Source organism: Microchirus variegatus, assembly GCF_963457635.1.
Source record: "Microchirus variegatus genome assembly, chromosome: 23".
In the NCBI taxonomy this organism is placed as follows: domain Eukaryota; kingdom Metazoa; phylum Chordata; class Actinopteri; order Pleuronectiformes; family Soleidae; genus Microchirus; species Microchirus variegatus.
In genome coordinates this window covers 14,933,554-14,949,538 of record NC_139824.1, presented here as the reverse complement: position 1 = coordinate 14,949,538, position 15,985 = coordinate 14,933,554, and the positions used below count along the sequence as shown (strand labels likewise).

Below are 15,985 nucleotides of genomic sequence, written 5' to 3'. Positions count from 1 at the left end.
TGCAGCACACAAGGCAAGGCATCGCATTCTCCTCTGAGGCTCTGTCAAGGTCTAGTATCTGAGAAATGTGTGTGTGTGTGTGTGGATGTGGGTGAGACAGTGACAGATAGACTGAGAGAAAGCAGGGAAAAGGTAAAGTAGGCATAGAGCAGGACTACACCACACCCTGGGAGCTACGCTGAATGTTGCAGTGGATGTTTCATACTCACGTGTCATGTTTTTTCCGTCGTCTTCTGTGTGCACACTCATGGTTTTATATGTGTGTGTGTGTGTGTGTGTGTGTGTGTGTGTGTTGTGTGTAAGTCCATTCTCTGCTCTGGGATTTCAGTAGGCCTTGTGCGTCTGCACGTGTGTGCCTTTTGTAATCAGTGTGTTGTCGAATGTCTTACAAAGGTCACACTATTTGGCACGCTGTGAGCATATAATTGTCAGCCTTCCTATTGACAGCCCCCCCCCCCCCCCAAACCTCTCTTTCCAATTTCCTCGTAACATCCTCCTGCCTCCTCACGCCTCTCTCCTCCTTCTGGACGCTTCCCCCCCCCAGGATGCCTTGCTCCAGGCCGCTTCGCTAGGCCCATAGCAGCATGGGCGGAGCCTGGGCGGGGAGCGAGAGCACTGATCGGACGGGCGCACTGGCGGGTCACCCTCCATCCTCAGCTTCAGATGGGCGAGGACGCTGAGAGCCCCAAAATCAACCACACCTTCCTGCGAGACTACGTCACCGAAGGTAGACGGGGGCAGCTGTGGTGTCAGATAACTTCACGGATGCATCATCCTCCGTGTTGCAGGAATGCACGATGACATCCATCACTCCGTAAATCTGTGTCATTGTAATGAATAGTTTATTCTCCTGTCTTCCTCGCAGCCGATGTCATCTCTACGGTCGAGTTCAACCAGACGGGCGACCTCCTGGCCACGGGGGACAAAGGTGGCCGAGTGGTCATCTTCCAGAGAGAGACTGAGGTCAGTTTAAGACTATAAAACTTGTTCCGCCTTAGAATCATCGTCTATTTAAGCAGCTGTGTGCGTGTGTGTTTTTCGCGTGACAGTCTAAAGGTGACACCGAGGATGTGGGCGAGACGGGCGACTCCGGCGAGTACAACGTCTACAGCACGTTCCAGAGCCACGAGCCGGACTTCGACTACCTGAAGAGTCTGGAGATCGAGGAGAAGATCAACAAGATCCGATGGCTGCCGCAGCAGAACGCAGCACATTTCCTCCTCTCCACCAACGGTGAGCCAAGTTCATCCGTCTCATCTTTCCCCGTTGACTGAAAGCAACCAGAGTGGTGGTTGTCTGGTCAAACCAGTCAAAGGATTGTGGGTACATCAGTGAAACCATGTAAAACCCACACAACTATGCGGGTTACCAAGCATTTTGTGTCCTTGAAGTGCAATTTGGATCTCGTTCCACATCCATCCATCCATTATCTACCGATTTATCCTCCTCTGGAGGGTCACGGGGGGTACTGTGCCTAGCTCAGCTGACACTGGGCGATAGGCGGGGTACACTCTCACACCTACGGTCCATTTAGAGTAATCAATTCACCTAATCCACATATCGCATGTTTTTGGACTGTGGGAGGAAGCCGGAAAACCCGGAGAAAACCCACGCACACACAGGGAGAACATGCAAACTCCTTGCAGAAAGGCCCTTGTTCCGAAGTTGTTCCAAACTGGGCTCGAACCCCAGGAACCCGGGTCTTCTTGCTTGCTGCAAAGGCAAGAGTGCTAACCACTACACCAACCGTGAGCCCCCCCCCCTTACATCCGTCAAAAATAATAGCAATAATCATCATAATTTGTCCCTCCCTCACAGATAAGACCATTAAACTGTGGAAGGTGAGCGAGAGAGACAAGAGACCGGAGGGATACAACCTGAAAGATGAGGAGGGACGGCTCAAGGACGTCTCCACCATCACCTCTCTGCAGGTACATGCTGTACACACACACACACACACACACACACACACACACACACACACACACACACACACACACAAACACACACACACCAACAACAACAAATCCTCACACACTTCCGTCTCTCCTCGCTTCCTTAACCCTTAAAGGCGCCATATGTAAGAATGTGGCCAAAAACAGTTACTACATTCAAATTCAAAATACCGAGGTCTTTTAGGTTTCGTTTTCTGACGTAACTGGCAACCCATGGTTGCTCGGCAGCTGAGACTCTACTGACTGCAATGATTGGTACATAATGCACCTTTAATATTCCTTTTTATCTAAAGGTGCCCGTGCTGAAACCTACAGATCTCATGGTGGAGGTCCGTCCCCGGCGAGTGTTCTCCAACGGACACACCTACCACGTCAACTCCATCTCGGTCAACAGCGACGGCGAGACGTACCTGTCCGCTGACGACCTCCGCATCAACATGTGGCACCTGGGCATCACGGACCGCAGCTTCAGTATCCTTACATCCATCGTGGTCGATCGTTTTCTACATAGGAAAATTGCCAGAATCAGAACTGCACTACACTCTTAGAAATAAGGGTTCTCTTCTACAAGGGCTGAGGTTCTACCTGGAACCATTTGCTTCTGAAAAACCCTTTCTTTCCTGAAAAAAGGGTTTTTCAAGGGTTCTTGGTAACACTAACGGTTCCAGTAAGAACCATTTTGATCCAGAGAACCCTTTAAAAACCCTTTCACGAATAAAGGGTATTAAAAGGGTTCTTGGTGGAACCCTCCAAAAGGGTGGGAGCCAAAAAGGGTTCTCCTATGAGGACAAGAACCTTATATAGTTCTCCATAGCACTTTTATTTCTAAGAGTGTCGGAGAACACTTTTTGGTTCCAGGTAGAACCTTTCCATGATAGGTGTTCAGGTAACTTTTGCACTCTTAGTAATAAAAGTGCTAATAGAACCATATAAGGTTCTTCAGCTTGTCCAGGTAGAACCTTCATAAGCTTTATAAAAGGTTCTACCTTTTCCAACCCTTTTGGAGGGTTCCACCAAGAACCCTTTTAAAACCCTTTATTCATGAAAGGGCTTTTAAAGGGTTCTCTGATCAAAATGGTTCTTACTGGAACCATTAGTGTTACCAAGAACCCTTGAAAAACCCTCTCTTCGGGAAAAGGGGTTTTCAGAAGCAAATGGTTCCAGGTAGAACCTCAGCCCTTGTTGAAGAACCCTTTTGGAACCCTTATTTCTAAGAGTGTACATATTCCATTAAAAAACAGACATTTTTAACCACATTAACAATGTATAGAGTGTATTTCTGATTCATTTAATGTTATTTTCATTGACAAAAAAGGGATTTTCCTTGGTTCTATACTCCACTTTTATTTCTAAGAGTGTTCAATGAAAGTGTAAAGTTAAAATAACAGAACACATTTCAACTGATTCTGAAACAAAACTGGAACAGAAGAGCGGAAACTGGGCCTTTTTATTGAAAGTTTGTTAATATTAAGTCAAGTTCACGTTAATATTAATGACCTTTAAAGGTGCCATATGTAAGAATGTTGCCAAAAACAGTTACTACATTCAAATTCAAAATAAAGAGGTCTTTTAGGTTTCAATTTTCTGACGTAACTGGCAACCGATGGTTGCTCGGCAGCTGAGACTCTACTGACTGACATGATTTCAAAACATAAACATGATTTGCAGTCTGCAAAATGTTTTTTTTAATGCAAATATTTTGTCTGTACTGTTGTTGTTGGTGAGTTCAGTTTGTTATATGAACATTATTCCTGAGTCTCTGTGACATATTAGGAGGATTTTATGGCCAGTTGCTTTAGATTTATTACATAATGCACCTTTAAAGGATAACTACATACATAGCCATACATTTAAATGCATACCCAACATACTCCACTCCCCAGTGTTCATCACATTCCCAATCTCCGATCTATAGTTAATGCACACAGCACGTGGCCGTGTTTGGATTCGTGCACTTCCCCATTCAAATTTGAAGCTGACCTAGAAAAATCGTCGAGAATCATCTGTGGAAGAAGAAGAAGAAGAAGAGTTTAAATAATTCACAGAGCAGTGCGCTTTCATCTAAACCACACAGGACTGACACAAATAGAACAGAGAGGAGCTCAGTGTGCACGCATTCAGGGGGGGTTGGTTTGTTGGTTGGTTGGTTTTTGCACTTTTGGGGGTTTTTGGAGGAAGAATTTCAAAATAAAATGCACCATACAGTAGGCGACGACACTCTTTTCTTGACGGACTCTCCTCTCAGATATCGTGGACATCAAACCGGCCAACATGGAGGACCTGACGGAGGTGATCACAGCAGCAGAGTTCCACCCGCATCACTGCCACGTGTTTGTGTACAGCAGCAGCAAGGGCACCCTGCGCCTCTGCGACATGAGAGACTCGGCACTTTGCGACAAACACACCAAACGTGAGCGACAGCATCAGCAGCTGGAGATATAATATAATATAATATAATAATAATAATATAATAACGACTCTGTTACTCTGTCTTTTTGCCTTGCAGTGTTTGAGGAACCCGAGGATCCAGGGAGCCGCTCCTTCTTCTCAGAGATCATCTCCTCCGTGTCGGACGTCAAGTTCAGCCACAACGGACGCTACCTGCTGACCAGAGACTACCTCACTGCCAAGGTGTGGGACCTGAACATGGAGAAAGGCCCCGTGGAAACGTACCAGGTGAAATACCACGTGTTTTTTTTATCCGCTTGTATGAGCAGAGGCGATTCTAGAGTCTGTAGGGGCCCTAAGCAAAAAATTCCCAGGGGGGCCCTTCCTTCCAACCAGTGTTCATCACCATGATGTTATAGATAATGTGACACCAACGAAAAATTTATGAATTAAAAAACATTTTTTTTCAAAATAACATGGAAAAACCTTGTAATTAAAAAGTATGTGAAAATATAAATGTAAAGAACAATAAAATACTGTAAATAACTGAAAAAAACATATATAGACTGAGTAAAAACGATAACTTCACACAGGTTAAAGTGAGGTGGGGCCCCTTTAGGGAGGTTTCCTACTGAGATGTCATTGCAAATCGCCCCATTGTTGTTTAAGGGGGACGGGGAGGCGTCTGGTCACTGCACATTTCAGTAAAAGCCCTCAGACTCCGAGTGTCGGGGGGCCCCCTATCGGCTCGGGGGCCCCAAGCAGTTGCCTGCCCTTGCCTGTTCACAAGCTGCGCCTCTGTGTATGAGTCACATTTTTTTTTGTTTCTGTTGCTGATTGAATGGAGACTTGACTCACTGTTTACACCTCGGAGGAGGCCTGAGCAAAAAGAAAGAGAAATTATAAAATTTTTATCGGGTTTAAATCAGTAAATCAACATATGCAGGTGTCAGGTTTTTAAAGGCGCCATATGTTAGAATGTGGCCAAAAACGGTTAATACATTCAAATTCAAAATACCGAGGTCTTTTAGGTTTCGTTTTCTGACGTAACTGGCAACCCGTGGTTGCTCGGTAGCTGAGACTCTACTGACTGCAATGATCGGTAGACGGGCGGTAGGTGGCGCCACATGCCAAAAACACGATTTCAAAACATAAACATGATTTGCAGTCTGCAAAATATTTTTTTTTTATGCAAATATTTTGGCTGTACTGTTGTTGTTATGGCCAGTTGCTTTAGATTTATTACATAATGCACCTTTAATAAACAAGCACATGTCATTATGACAGTTAATAATCCATAATGTTGACTCTCTCGTCCCCAGGTGCACGAATACCTGAGGAGTAAACTGTGTTCGCTCTATGAAAACGACTGCATCTTCGACAAGTTTGAATGCGTCTGGAACAGCTCAGACAGGTGAGTGTCACTTTGAGAGAGCGTAATCCTGCTCACAGTGACTTTCTAAACGCTCTTCCTGGTTTCAAATCAATGGTCGAGGACAAGCTTCGCTGACATCAGATCAATCCATCAATGCAGTATCTGTTCTTCCCTCCTCAGCGTGATCATGACAGGGGCGTACAACAGCTTCTTCCGCATGTTCGACAGGGACACGGGTCGGGGCGTGACCCTGGAGGCGTGGCGGGAGAGCAGCAAGCCGCGCGCCGTGCTGCGGACGCGCCGCGTCTACACCGGCGGCAAGCGGCGGCGCGGCGACGTCGGCGTGGACAGCCTGGACTTCTCCAAGAAGATCCTGCACATGGCGTGGCACCCGTCCGAGAACATCATCGCCATCGCCGCCACCAACAACCTGTACATCTTCCAGGACCGCGTCAACCCCGAGGCGCAGTGACCAACAGGAGAGGCGTGAACAGTGACTGGGGAAGATGATCTGAGATCTGTTTAAAAAATGTTATGAAATAACAAGACAGTAAATCATCTTTTTTTTTTTTTTTTTTTTTAAATACCGGCATGGTATATGAGGTCCCCAAAATATGAAGATGGGGCAGTAAGAGAGGTGCAGGGACACCTCTCCATCTCCACTGACTCTATATATATATATATATATAACGTAGTGATGCTAAATAACACAAAGGAGTGACTTTGGCCCAGCGAGTGCGTCTAAAGCTAAGCGTCTGTCACCGTCGTGGGAAGAGCAGACGCTTTTCCAGTTTTACTGCAAAACCTATTCGCGATCGACATCTTTTTTTCTTCCTTTTCTATTGAATGACAGCAGCCGTTATAAACTCTCTCCCTTGGAGCAGTGCTCGCAGGGAGATTGCACGCGTTCATTTTCACTTTGCAATAATAGCACTAATAACAACAACAACAACAATAGCAGTTGCAGCAGTATTCCTGATTTAAACCATGAGCTCTTCTTCTACAGGTTATACTTGCTCTTTTTACTGTTTCGCTGTAAATATTCAGTTTGTTTGTTTTATTTAGCTCCTTGAGAGCTAACGGCTAAAAGGATGCATTTTGTATTGTACACTGCAAACAATCTAAAGATCTATGTGTAAAGGGAGGATGTTTGGACGTGATGTTTGTATCGTAGCAGTACTCGGAGAGAGGGAGCAAATCGACATTTATCGTTTCTGTTGTGTAAGCTATATTCAGCCTGTCATGGCTTTTTCATGCCGAACCCTCTCACATATGCTCAATCCGATTGGTAATCTGTGTGGGACCGTACCTATGTTCCCCGGGTCCTATGTTCCCCGCTTTGTATGTGACCGGGGAACGTAGGACCCTTTCTCTAACCCGAACCCTAACCCTACCCTTTTTCAAAAAAGGGTCCCATGTTCGCCCGTCACATACAAAGTGGGGAACATAGGACCTTTTTTGGGAAAAACGGGGAACATAGGACCCGGGGAACATAGGTACGACCCCATCTGGGTGGGACCGTATCTATGTTCCCCGGGTCCTATGTTCCCTGCTTTGTATGTGACCGGGGAACATAGGACCCTTTCTCTAAAAAAGGGTTCTATGTTCCCCGCTGTTCACCCAAAAGGACCCGGGGAACATAAGACCCTACCCCTTACCCTAACCCTAACCCTAACCCTAACCCTTTACCCTGGAGATCCACACCCAGGCTTCCACAAATTGGGGAATATAGGACCCGGGGAACATAGGTACGACCCCATCTGTGTTAATTTAACACGAGCACGCCTCGTCAGGCCTCTCACGATCACGTGGGGGGAATCGAAAAGCACACGTAACAAGGTTCCCGATGCGGCGAAACAAAGCTCGTGTGTTTAGAAGGTCGGATGGTTTCAAACCGTGCAATAGCTAATTATGTACATTGCTAAAAAAAAAAATGCATTTACCATTAAAAACAATAATAATAATAATAATATTATGTGTTATCATGCCGTACACCTCACTGTGCCACACATGTTGGACTTAATGTGACTAATCTGGTCGAGATTTGATTGTTTACAGTGAAGTGCATTGATGGGATTATTGTAAGTGCTATGATTGTGTACTTTAGCAAGTGGAGAATAAGAACGTTATTCCTAATTATTATTATTCTATTTTATTAATGAACTGCAGTCCACAAAAAACCCCAGATAAATTGAAGAAAATGCAGCAATTTCTAGCTTCATAACTCATTTAACCCACAATCCCCTCACCCACAGATTTCCATCCTGTGTCTGTCTTCACCGTTTATTGTTGTCGTTTTAATGGTTTCACAAAATATATACACAAGAAAAACGGTTTCCATACTGGACGGACCCACGTCGAGCATTATATAAGTTAAGTCCTCGGTCCTCTCGTGCTGGAGCTGTAGTTTAAGAGTTTAAAGTCAGTGGAAATATGGCGTCATAACCGCGGACCCAGTGTGAGGATTTGTGTTCATGAGCAGCAGCAGCAGCAGCAGCAGCAGCAGCAGCAGCAGCAGCATGGTGCCGTTACGCAGTGTGTATCTCTATCATACTTAAATAAATAAAAAAAATATTAAAAAAATAGACAAATCTCACAAATACAAAAGCATAACTCAAGCGAGATGAATGGAAGGAATGTGCATTAATAAATGAAAAGTCTGATAAAGATGTGTTGCGTCGTGTCGTGTCTGTATCTGGGAAAAAAAAACATATTTAGACATAAAACATAAAAGTTAAAATTCCCAGCTAAATCTGCCCACTAATAGCTCTATTTCCTCAGAATCAACATGCAAATGACAGAATATCCAATTTTAGAGAGCTCAGATCAACTGAGAACCAAGTAATGTTTAAGTAGTGTGCAAACTTTATTAAAAATAACAAATATGTGAATCATGAAGTTGGCTTATCTAATGCTATTTCCTGTTTTAAGACCATGAGAAACCAGTAATATGGGACCCACATGAAAATATGGGTAAACATACTGTATATTTAAAGTATGCACGTGAATGTAATTACATTCTGTGCATGCAAACATATTAACTATAAAGTACACGTAAGAAATTCCTCATTATAAATCAGCAGCAATGTCAAAACAGCCAATATTTACTTCCTTGCATAAAGATATACATGGAACAAGGGCTGCAATAAATGCTGGCATTAGAACATTATTTTTTAAAAAGTACATGAACTGAGAGAGTAAATTCATGCACACACAGAAAGTACGACTTCCTGGACGATTCCACCGTTTTAAAATGGCAATGGACCCAGGTTTGAACAATTTGTAAACAAGACTTCATCATATGGCATGATGCATAAGAAGGCACACGAGTGACCACTACTTCAAGCGAGTGAAGTCTCACGCTGTGATTTTTGCAGAGAGGAACGGAGAAAAGAAAAAATCAAAGGCGAACTTCAGGGCTCTCATCGTCGTGCGCCTCCAGTTCCTCTCTAACTTCACCTGCCGTCCTCCGCTCAACAGCGACGAAACACAGTCCGGACAGTGGATCGCCTTCATTTCAAAGGCCGGACCTTTGGATCCGAGGCGGCCGTCCAGCTTGGTGCTGAACTCCACCATGTTTCCCGGTTCCAGACTAAACAGAACCTGTTTGAACTCGTTGCTGGCGATGAGGATGATGTCCCTGGCAGGGTCGTCGGCGCCCTCGCCTCCGATCATGCCTATCGTCACCTCGAATCTGTAGCTGTCGAAGCGCTTGACGTGGCACGCTTGTTTGGCCAAGGCCTTGATCTGACACAGCTCCTCTTCTTCTTGCATGCGCAGCATCGCGGGTAACGAAACGGCAGCAGAACCGTCTGTTAAATCCGTACGGTTGACGTGATTTGTGGCCGTGGTGTTCTTTGGCTCACATTTGGGATACGTCTGTCCGTACAAACAACGCAGCCAGTCTCCTATGAACACTGGCAGCAGGTTAATGACCGACTGTGGGCCGTTCTCCGTCTCGGCCACACGGACATGTTTGAAGCGTCCGGTCCACGTGACTCTGTGTCCCTGCAGGTGGCTGCAGAAGATCTGCGTCTGCGCCATGCCTTTAGATTCCCAGGCGGGGGGTCCACACGCCTGACTGTACTGATTCCAAGTCAGCGTCGAGTTGTACACCTTCTCCCCCTCGGCGTGGTAGACGTGAATCGAGAACATGAACGTCACCATGAAGATGCAGAGTAAAATGAGTTTGACGGGCCCGCGGCGGGTCAGCGAGCGGAACACGTCCAGGATGGACATGCTGAAGCGCGTCCACAGGCGCAGCGTGACGGGGATGGCGCATATGACCAGCGTCACGATCATCTTCGTCAGCTCCAGCTCCAGGAACCACTTGCAGAGCTGTATGACGAGCAAGGCGACGAGGCCGAACGCCAGGACGGGCAGCGCGAACAGGAAGAGGAAGTAGGCCACGCAGGTGCGGATGAGACCGATGGGAGAGGAGCTCTGGAGGAGGACGACGGAGAACTCCCACCACATGAAGCACACGAGGTACGGAACGAAGAAGCAGTACGTGCCACGGAAACCACGCATCTTTGCCATGCTGAGGACAGAAAGAAGAAATTAAGAAGAGGAGAGTGGCTTTTAAAGGAGACATATTATACCCTATTTCTACAAGTGAACCTTGTTCCCTGGTGTCCTAATGAACATGTCTTGGCTAACATCAGCGAGCGGCTAACATCAGCTAGCGTCTAACATCAGCTAGCGGCTAACCTCAGCTAGCGGCTAACATCAGCTAGCGGCTAACATCAGTTAGCCGCTCTAGCCGGCACATTGCCGTCATGTATAAAATGTAAATCCTCTGAGGCTGGAAGTTTGTGTAGAACTCTGTGCTGCACTCTTGCATTTTTTTAGGGACAAAGCGGAGCTCTGCAAGACAACAATTCCAGGAATGACTCATTGTGACGTCAACATTGCGCGTTTTATCTCTTTTACTTAGACTGAGGCGGAATACAAAAACATGACACGAGTCATCTTTTTTCACACTTTGCCGACTCACAGGGCCTCCAGAGTCCCAATTATAAGTATTAATATGATTAAAAATGTGCATAATATGTCCCCTTTAAAGCCCACTAACACAATCCAGTTCATGACCTTGTGGTCAAACCAGGCCTCTCTCACCTGAAGAACAGGTAGAACAGGTAGACGTAGAGCAGGCAGGGCAGACTCAGCTTCAGCACCACTGAATCCCCCAACGGCACCGTGGCAAAAGTGTGTCCGAGATAACGAAGCACTGTCATGCTGCGTGGCAGTAACTGAGTCAGGCAGCACAGAGATGATGCTACCTGGGATTAAAAAAACAAACAAACACACAGAATCGGGTAAGAAAATCAACCTCAAACTTACGTTAATGCTATGTAAGACTGTAATTATAATTGTATGTATATAGGCTGTAAATTGCCAAAATGGACGCAAAAATTAAAAATGGCTGACTTCCTGTTGAGTTGAGGCCATGGTTACGATCACATTTTTTGTTCGTCTTGGTCTATAACATCTTCCCACCAAGTTTCGGGGAATTCGGTGAAACCGATTTTTCACCTTAGGGCGGCACTATAGAGCCCTTGAGCAACGCACAGGTTCGGGACCTACGCCAATATCGCATTTTTGCCAAACCTGACCTCCATGCCAGTTTTATGCATGTTAACCCCGTTAATAATAATAATAGTAATATGGACCATAATATAGTTCAATACAGTATAATGAGGGTACAAAAGACAATTTTAATGTCAACGTCGCGTTGTTTCCTCACCTCTATGACTAACGCTCGGCGAGCATACATGGCCGCAGTGGGGCTGAGGCTCATGTAGCTGACGGCGGTGAAGAAGATGGCCACCGTGGAGAGCTCAGAGCAGGGGATCCAGCCTTTGTTGGCGACGGGGAAGGAGAAGATGACAAAGAAGACGGAGATGATGAAATAGAGATACGGCTCCAGGTTGTTCCAGCCAAAGTTGGTCTCCGCCTGCTCCACGTCCAGCCGGGGCTCAAATCGTGTCAGGAGAGACGTCAGGGCGCTGAAGTTCTCCCAAGTCTGCGGAAAAAAGGGTCAAAAAAACGGAAATTGTGAATCTCTGTAGACAGTGTGTTCATCGTGTTTACATCTTTCTACACTCACTTTGCTGTTCTTAAACACACGCAGCGTGCAGATGATCATGGAAACGAAGGAGAGGTAGAACACGAGCAGAGGGATGACGAACGCAAACAGGTCGACGGTCAGGTTGCTGATGATGAAGAAGAATATGAGCGCGTTGACGTGCTGCGTCGGGATGATGGTGCTCAGCCACTGGACGCCGGCCCGCGACGCCCAGTCCACCAGACTCTCCTTGGCGTCCACGAAGGAGTGCAGCGGATACTGCAGCATCTGGTGTGAAGAGAGAGAGAATATGAAAGAGTTAGGAAAACCAGGAAAGTGGAGTGAAGAGAGGAAGATGATGATTTGATGATGATGGTGATGATACCGTTAAGCGTGATTTCATGTCCATGGCTCTTTTCATGGCCTCGGTTTGTTTGGTGTCCAAAATCATCCCACTTCGGCCGAAGCTCCAAGGAGTTTTGTGCGACTTCTTGCATCCTAATGGAACCACATCGGACTTGTGCTTCACACAAAAACACAGTAAGTTATAGAAAAGTTAAAGGTGCATTTTGTAATAAATCTAAAGCAACTGGCCATAAAATCCTCCTCATATGTCACAGAGACTCAGGAATAATGTTCCTATAACAAACTGAACTCACCAACAACAACAGTACAGACAAAATATTTGCATTAAAAAAAAACATTTGCAGACTGCAAATCATGTTTTGGCATGTGGCGCCACCTACCGCCGTCTACCAATCATTGCAGTCAGTAGAGTCTCAGCTGCCGAGCAACCACGGGTTGCCAGTTACGTCAGAAAACAAAACCTAAAAGACCTTGGTATTCTATGTGAATATGAATGTAGTAACCGTTTTTGGCCACATTCTTACATATGGCGCCTTTAAGTGTGTCCTGAATCTGGTCTTTTACCTCCACGCCGCCGTCCTGAAGTGCTGAACCCTCCTGGGACACAGAGGGCACGATACCTTGTGCATAGTTTTTTGTCATTTCAACAAAGTCCTCCAGGTCCACCATCTGTTTTGCTGAGAGGACACAAAGATGACCACATATTAACACACCGTAGAGTAAACCATAATTATTGTCTCACTCTGTGGACACTTACACTCATTGATGACCATGTTTTCCAACACTTTCTGGGTCTGGCCTGAAGTAGGGCCTGGAATCCTGCTTGCACTGCCACCTATTGGTGAGAAAGAACCACAGCAACCAGTCGGTGACAAGCGCTCCACTGCATGCCTGCATGTAACTCTATATTCTTTGACAGGACAGCTGCAAACACTGACAGTACAAAAGGACATAGTTACATATAATAAAACATATATTATGTACATATATATATACACATATACATTTTACCTGGTACTGCATTGACCTGGCTGACATTTCCAAGCATCTCAGACACAGCCACCTTGTTTTTCCTCTCCGGGTTGAGCTTAAAGTACATGAGAATGGCTGCTTTTCGCACAGTCAGCTCAAATTTGCTCTCCTTTGACAACTTGCGCACCTCGGCTTCGTTCTCCGGAGTAATTCCTACACAGGAACGACACGAGAATGTTAAAGAATGACAAACACAAATGCACAGACACACAGATGTGCAGGTCTTAGGTCCGCGTTTACCTTTTCTCTGGACCCAGCAGCGCTGCAGTGATCGCGCCGCGCCTTTTCTGCCCTGTTTAGCCGCTTTAATCAGCCAATTAACAGCCGTGAAATTATTCTGCTCCGAGTCTTTCTCTTCAGCGAGGATCAGGTAGTGTTGACCCAGCTGAAACAGAGAGGAGACAGAGAAGAGAAGTGGATTAATAGAGATGTTAAGTCAGTGCAATGTGACATTAAGCTCACCGAACTCTAAAAGACAGACCTGAAATTCTGGGGACTAGTATATGGAATGTAAATATATCCCAAAATACAAGTAAAATGTGAAACATACATTACCAAACACATAGATATGCATATATATAAAAATGTACTAACTTATTGATTAGTCTGTGTCCTTGTTCCGTAAATATGCAGTTTCATAAATCTCTTTTATAAGCATAAAGTTGTGTCTTTCACTATTTTTAATGCATAAACTACACACACGTATATATACATATATATATATACACATACCAATATATACATATATACACGTATATATGTGTGTATATATATACGTATATACTGCATATATACACATAATATATATATATATACAGATACATATATATATACATATACACACATATATATACATATACATATATACAGATACATACATATATACACACACATACATATATGTATACATATATACATATATATATAAACATATATACATATATACACACACATACATAGATATATGTATACACACATACACACATACATATATATATGTATACACACAAACACATATATATATATACACACACATACATATATATATATACATATATATAAACACACACATACATATATATATGTATACACACATACACACACAAACACATATATATACACACATATATAATATATAAAATATATTTTTTAATAATTATTATTACTGTGTATTCAGTACTTTAATGTGCGGCCTTAATGATTTACACGTGGGACTGTGTCTAAATCTGTGTCTCATATTCCGGTATCAGCTTCTGCAGCGGCCCAAAAATAGAGCCTACTGAGGCTCTACTGAAAGAGCCTGAGTCACCGAGCAGGACTGAAAACAATGCCAAAGTTTGTCCAGTTTGTCTCGCGAGTTCTTTCACTCACCCGCGTCTGAGCTCTGGCATCGCCGGCTTGAGCTTTCTCCTCCATCTGCTCCAAGGACAGGTCCTCCTCTGGTTCTTCATCTGAGGGAGAGGAGGCGACAGGAGACGCTTTTCAGTACTTTGCTCACAGCGAAAGTCATGCAATTTGAGTCGTTAGCCACCAAATAATCAATACAGTTGAAAAAATGTTGAATATTGGTGCATAAACTGGACTGTGCAGATCTAATTTAGAAAATAACACCTACTAATGTTCCAAATTTACTCCAGGAGTGGGGTTTGATAAACATTTGCTCACATAATCAGTGAAATAGATGTGATAGACCAGGGTTTCTCCACACCTGATTCAAATAAACGTGTCATTATCAGGCTTCAGCAGAGCTTACTGACGAGTTGACAGTTTAATGTAGGTGTGTTTGTGCAGGAGTACATCTAAAAAACATGGAGGACAGTGGCTAAACCAGGACCAGGAGTGAGAAACCCTGTGATAGACAAACTATGAGCACTGTCAAAGTTTCTATGAGGGCATTCTCACCGTCTTCTTCGTCGTTGGAGTCCATTTCCTCTGCTTTTCGGAGTCTCTCCTGAACGATCACGCGCTTGGCCATGGACGCGAAGGTGCGTTTAACAGGAGCGTCGGAAGAAGTAGCAGCAGCAGCAGCAGAGGTGAGCTTTGATTCGTCCACAGGAGGAGGTTTACGCACGGCGTGATCAGATTGTGAGGCATCGTGAGGGTATTTTGCCGGGTCCATCGCTGTTTCTGTGCAGGGTGAAGCCGAGAGGTTACCGGAGACGGGCGAGGGACGAATCGGCACGGCAGAGGAACGAGGAGGTTCATCCATGACGGAGCAAGATTCCTGGGCTTTCGCAGTGGGAGTGGGTGTTGGTGGGAAATCCTTCTCCATTTTTCCCTGTGAAGCAAAAGGGGAGGTGTTATTAACAATAATATCACAATAATAAAACACATGAGTTGGATTCTACACCTTTAATATAACAACTTCACTGCATAATAACCATTATGAATGGAATATATATTGCAATAACACAAAATTTGAGTCAGATTAGCACCAAATCAACGTCGTAGGCCCCCGGAAACGCACTTGTTAAACTTACATGAGCAGAATTTCTCTGGATTTTCTCGTAGATTCTTCTCCTGCCTGGCCTTTTAGATGTTGTGTCTGTTGCAGTCCATGCTGGAGTCCGTGTCCACTCAGACCCCCTCTCTGAAACCAGAGACTGACACTGGCTGCTCCCACGTCTGCTCTGGTCTATTAACAACACCAGAAATCTGTGACGGGGGGGGGGGGGGGGGGGGCTCTAAATATAGACTCTCCTCTCGTAGGGGATGATGAATGCCTGTCAAATGCCATACTTCTCTGATTGGTTAGTTGTTGCTGTAGCTTTGTAAACCTAATCATTTACGATTATTTCAAAC

The 15,985-nt window shown here is 44.9% G+C and overlaps 2 protein-coding genes across 2 annotated transcripts; one reads left to right on the top strand and one right to left on the bottom strand.

Annotated features, from left to right (window-relative positions):
* Nucleotides 1-663: 663 nt before the first annotated feature.
* ppp2r2ca (protein phosphatase 2, regulatory subunit B, gamma a) lies at nt 664-6,190 on the top strand (the record flags this gene model as incomplete). The annotated part of the gene is made up of 9 exons (XM_083909575.1): nt 664-727; nt 866-963; nt 1,050-1,233; nt 1,819-1,931; nt 2,249-2,426; nt 4,201-4,365; nt 4,462-4,631; nt 5,666-5,757; nt 5,899-6,190. 9 exons carry the CDS (start codon nt 664-666, stop codon nt 6,188-6,190), a joined length of 1,356 nt encoding a protein of 451 aa, XP_083765701.1.
* Nucleotides 6,191-8,174: 1,984 nt separating this feature from the next.
* On the bottom strand, nt 8,175-15,790 carry wfs1a (Wolfram syndrome 1a (wolframin)). Its single transcript, XM_083909121.1, has 12 exons — nt 15,664-15,790; nt 15,086-15,461; nt 14,555-14,634; nt 13,424-13,568; nt 13,163-13,336; nt 12,909-12,986; nt 12,716-12,828; nt 12,171-12,308; nt 11,828-12,073; nt 11,465-11,743; nt 10,837-11,000; nt 8,175-10,258 (listed from the first exon to the last, which is right to left on the bottom strand). The coding sequence occupies exons 2-12, from the start codon at nt 15,453-15,455 to the stop codon at nt 9,076-9,078; spliced, it is 2,970 nt and encodes a 989-aa protein (XP_083765247.1). The 5' UTR covers nt 15,456-15,461; nt 15,664-15,790; the 3' UTR covers nt 8,175-9,075.
* Between the last annotated feature and the right edge of the window lie 195 nt (nt 15,791-15,985).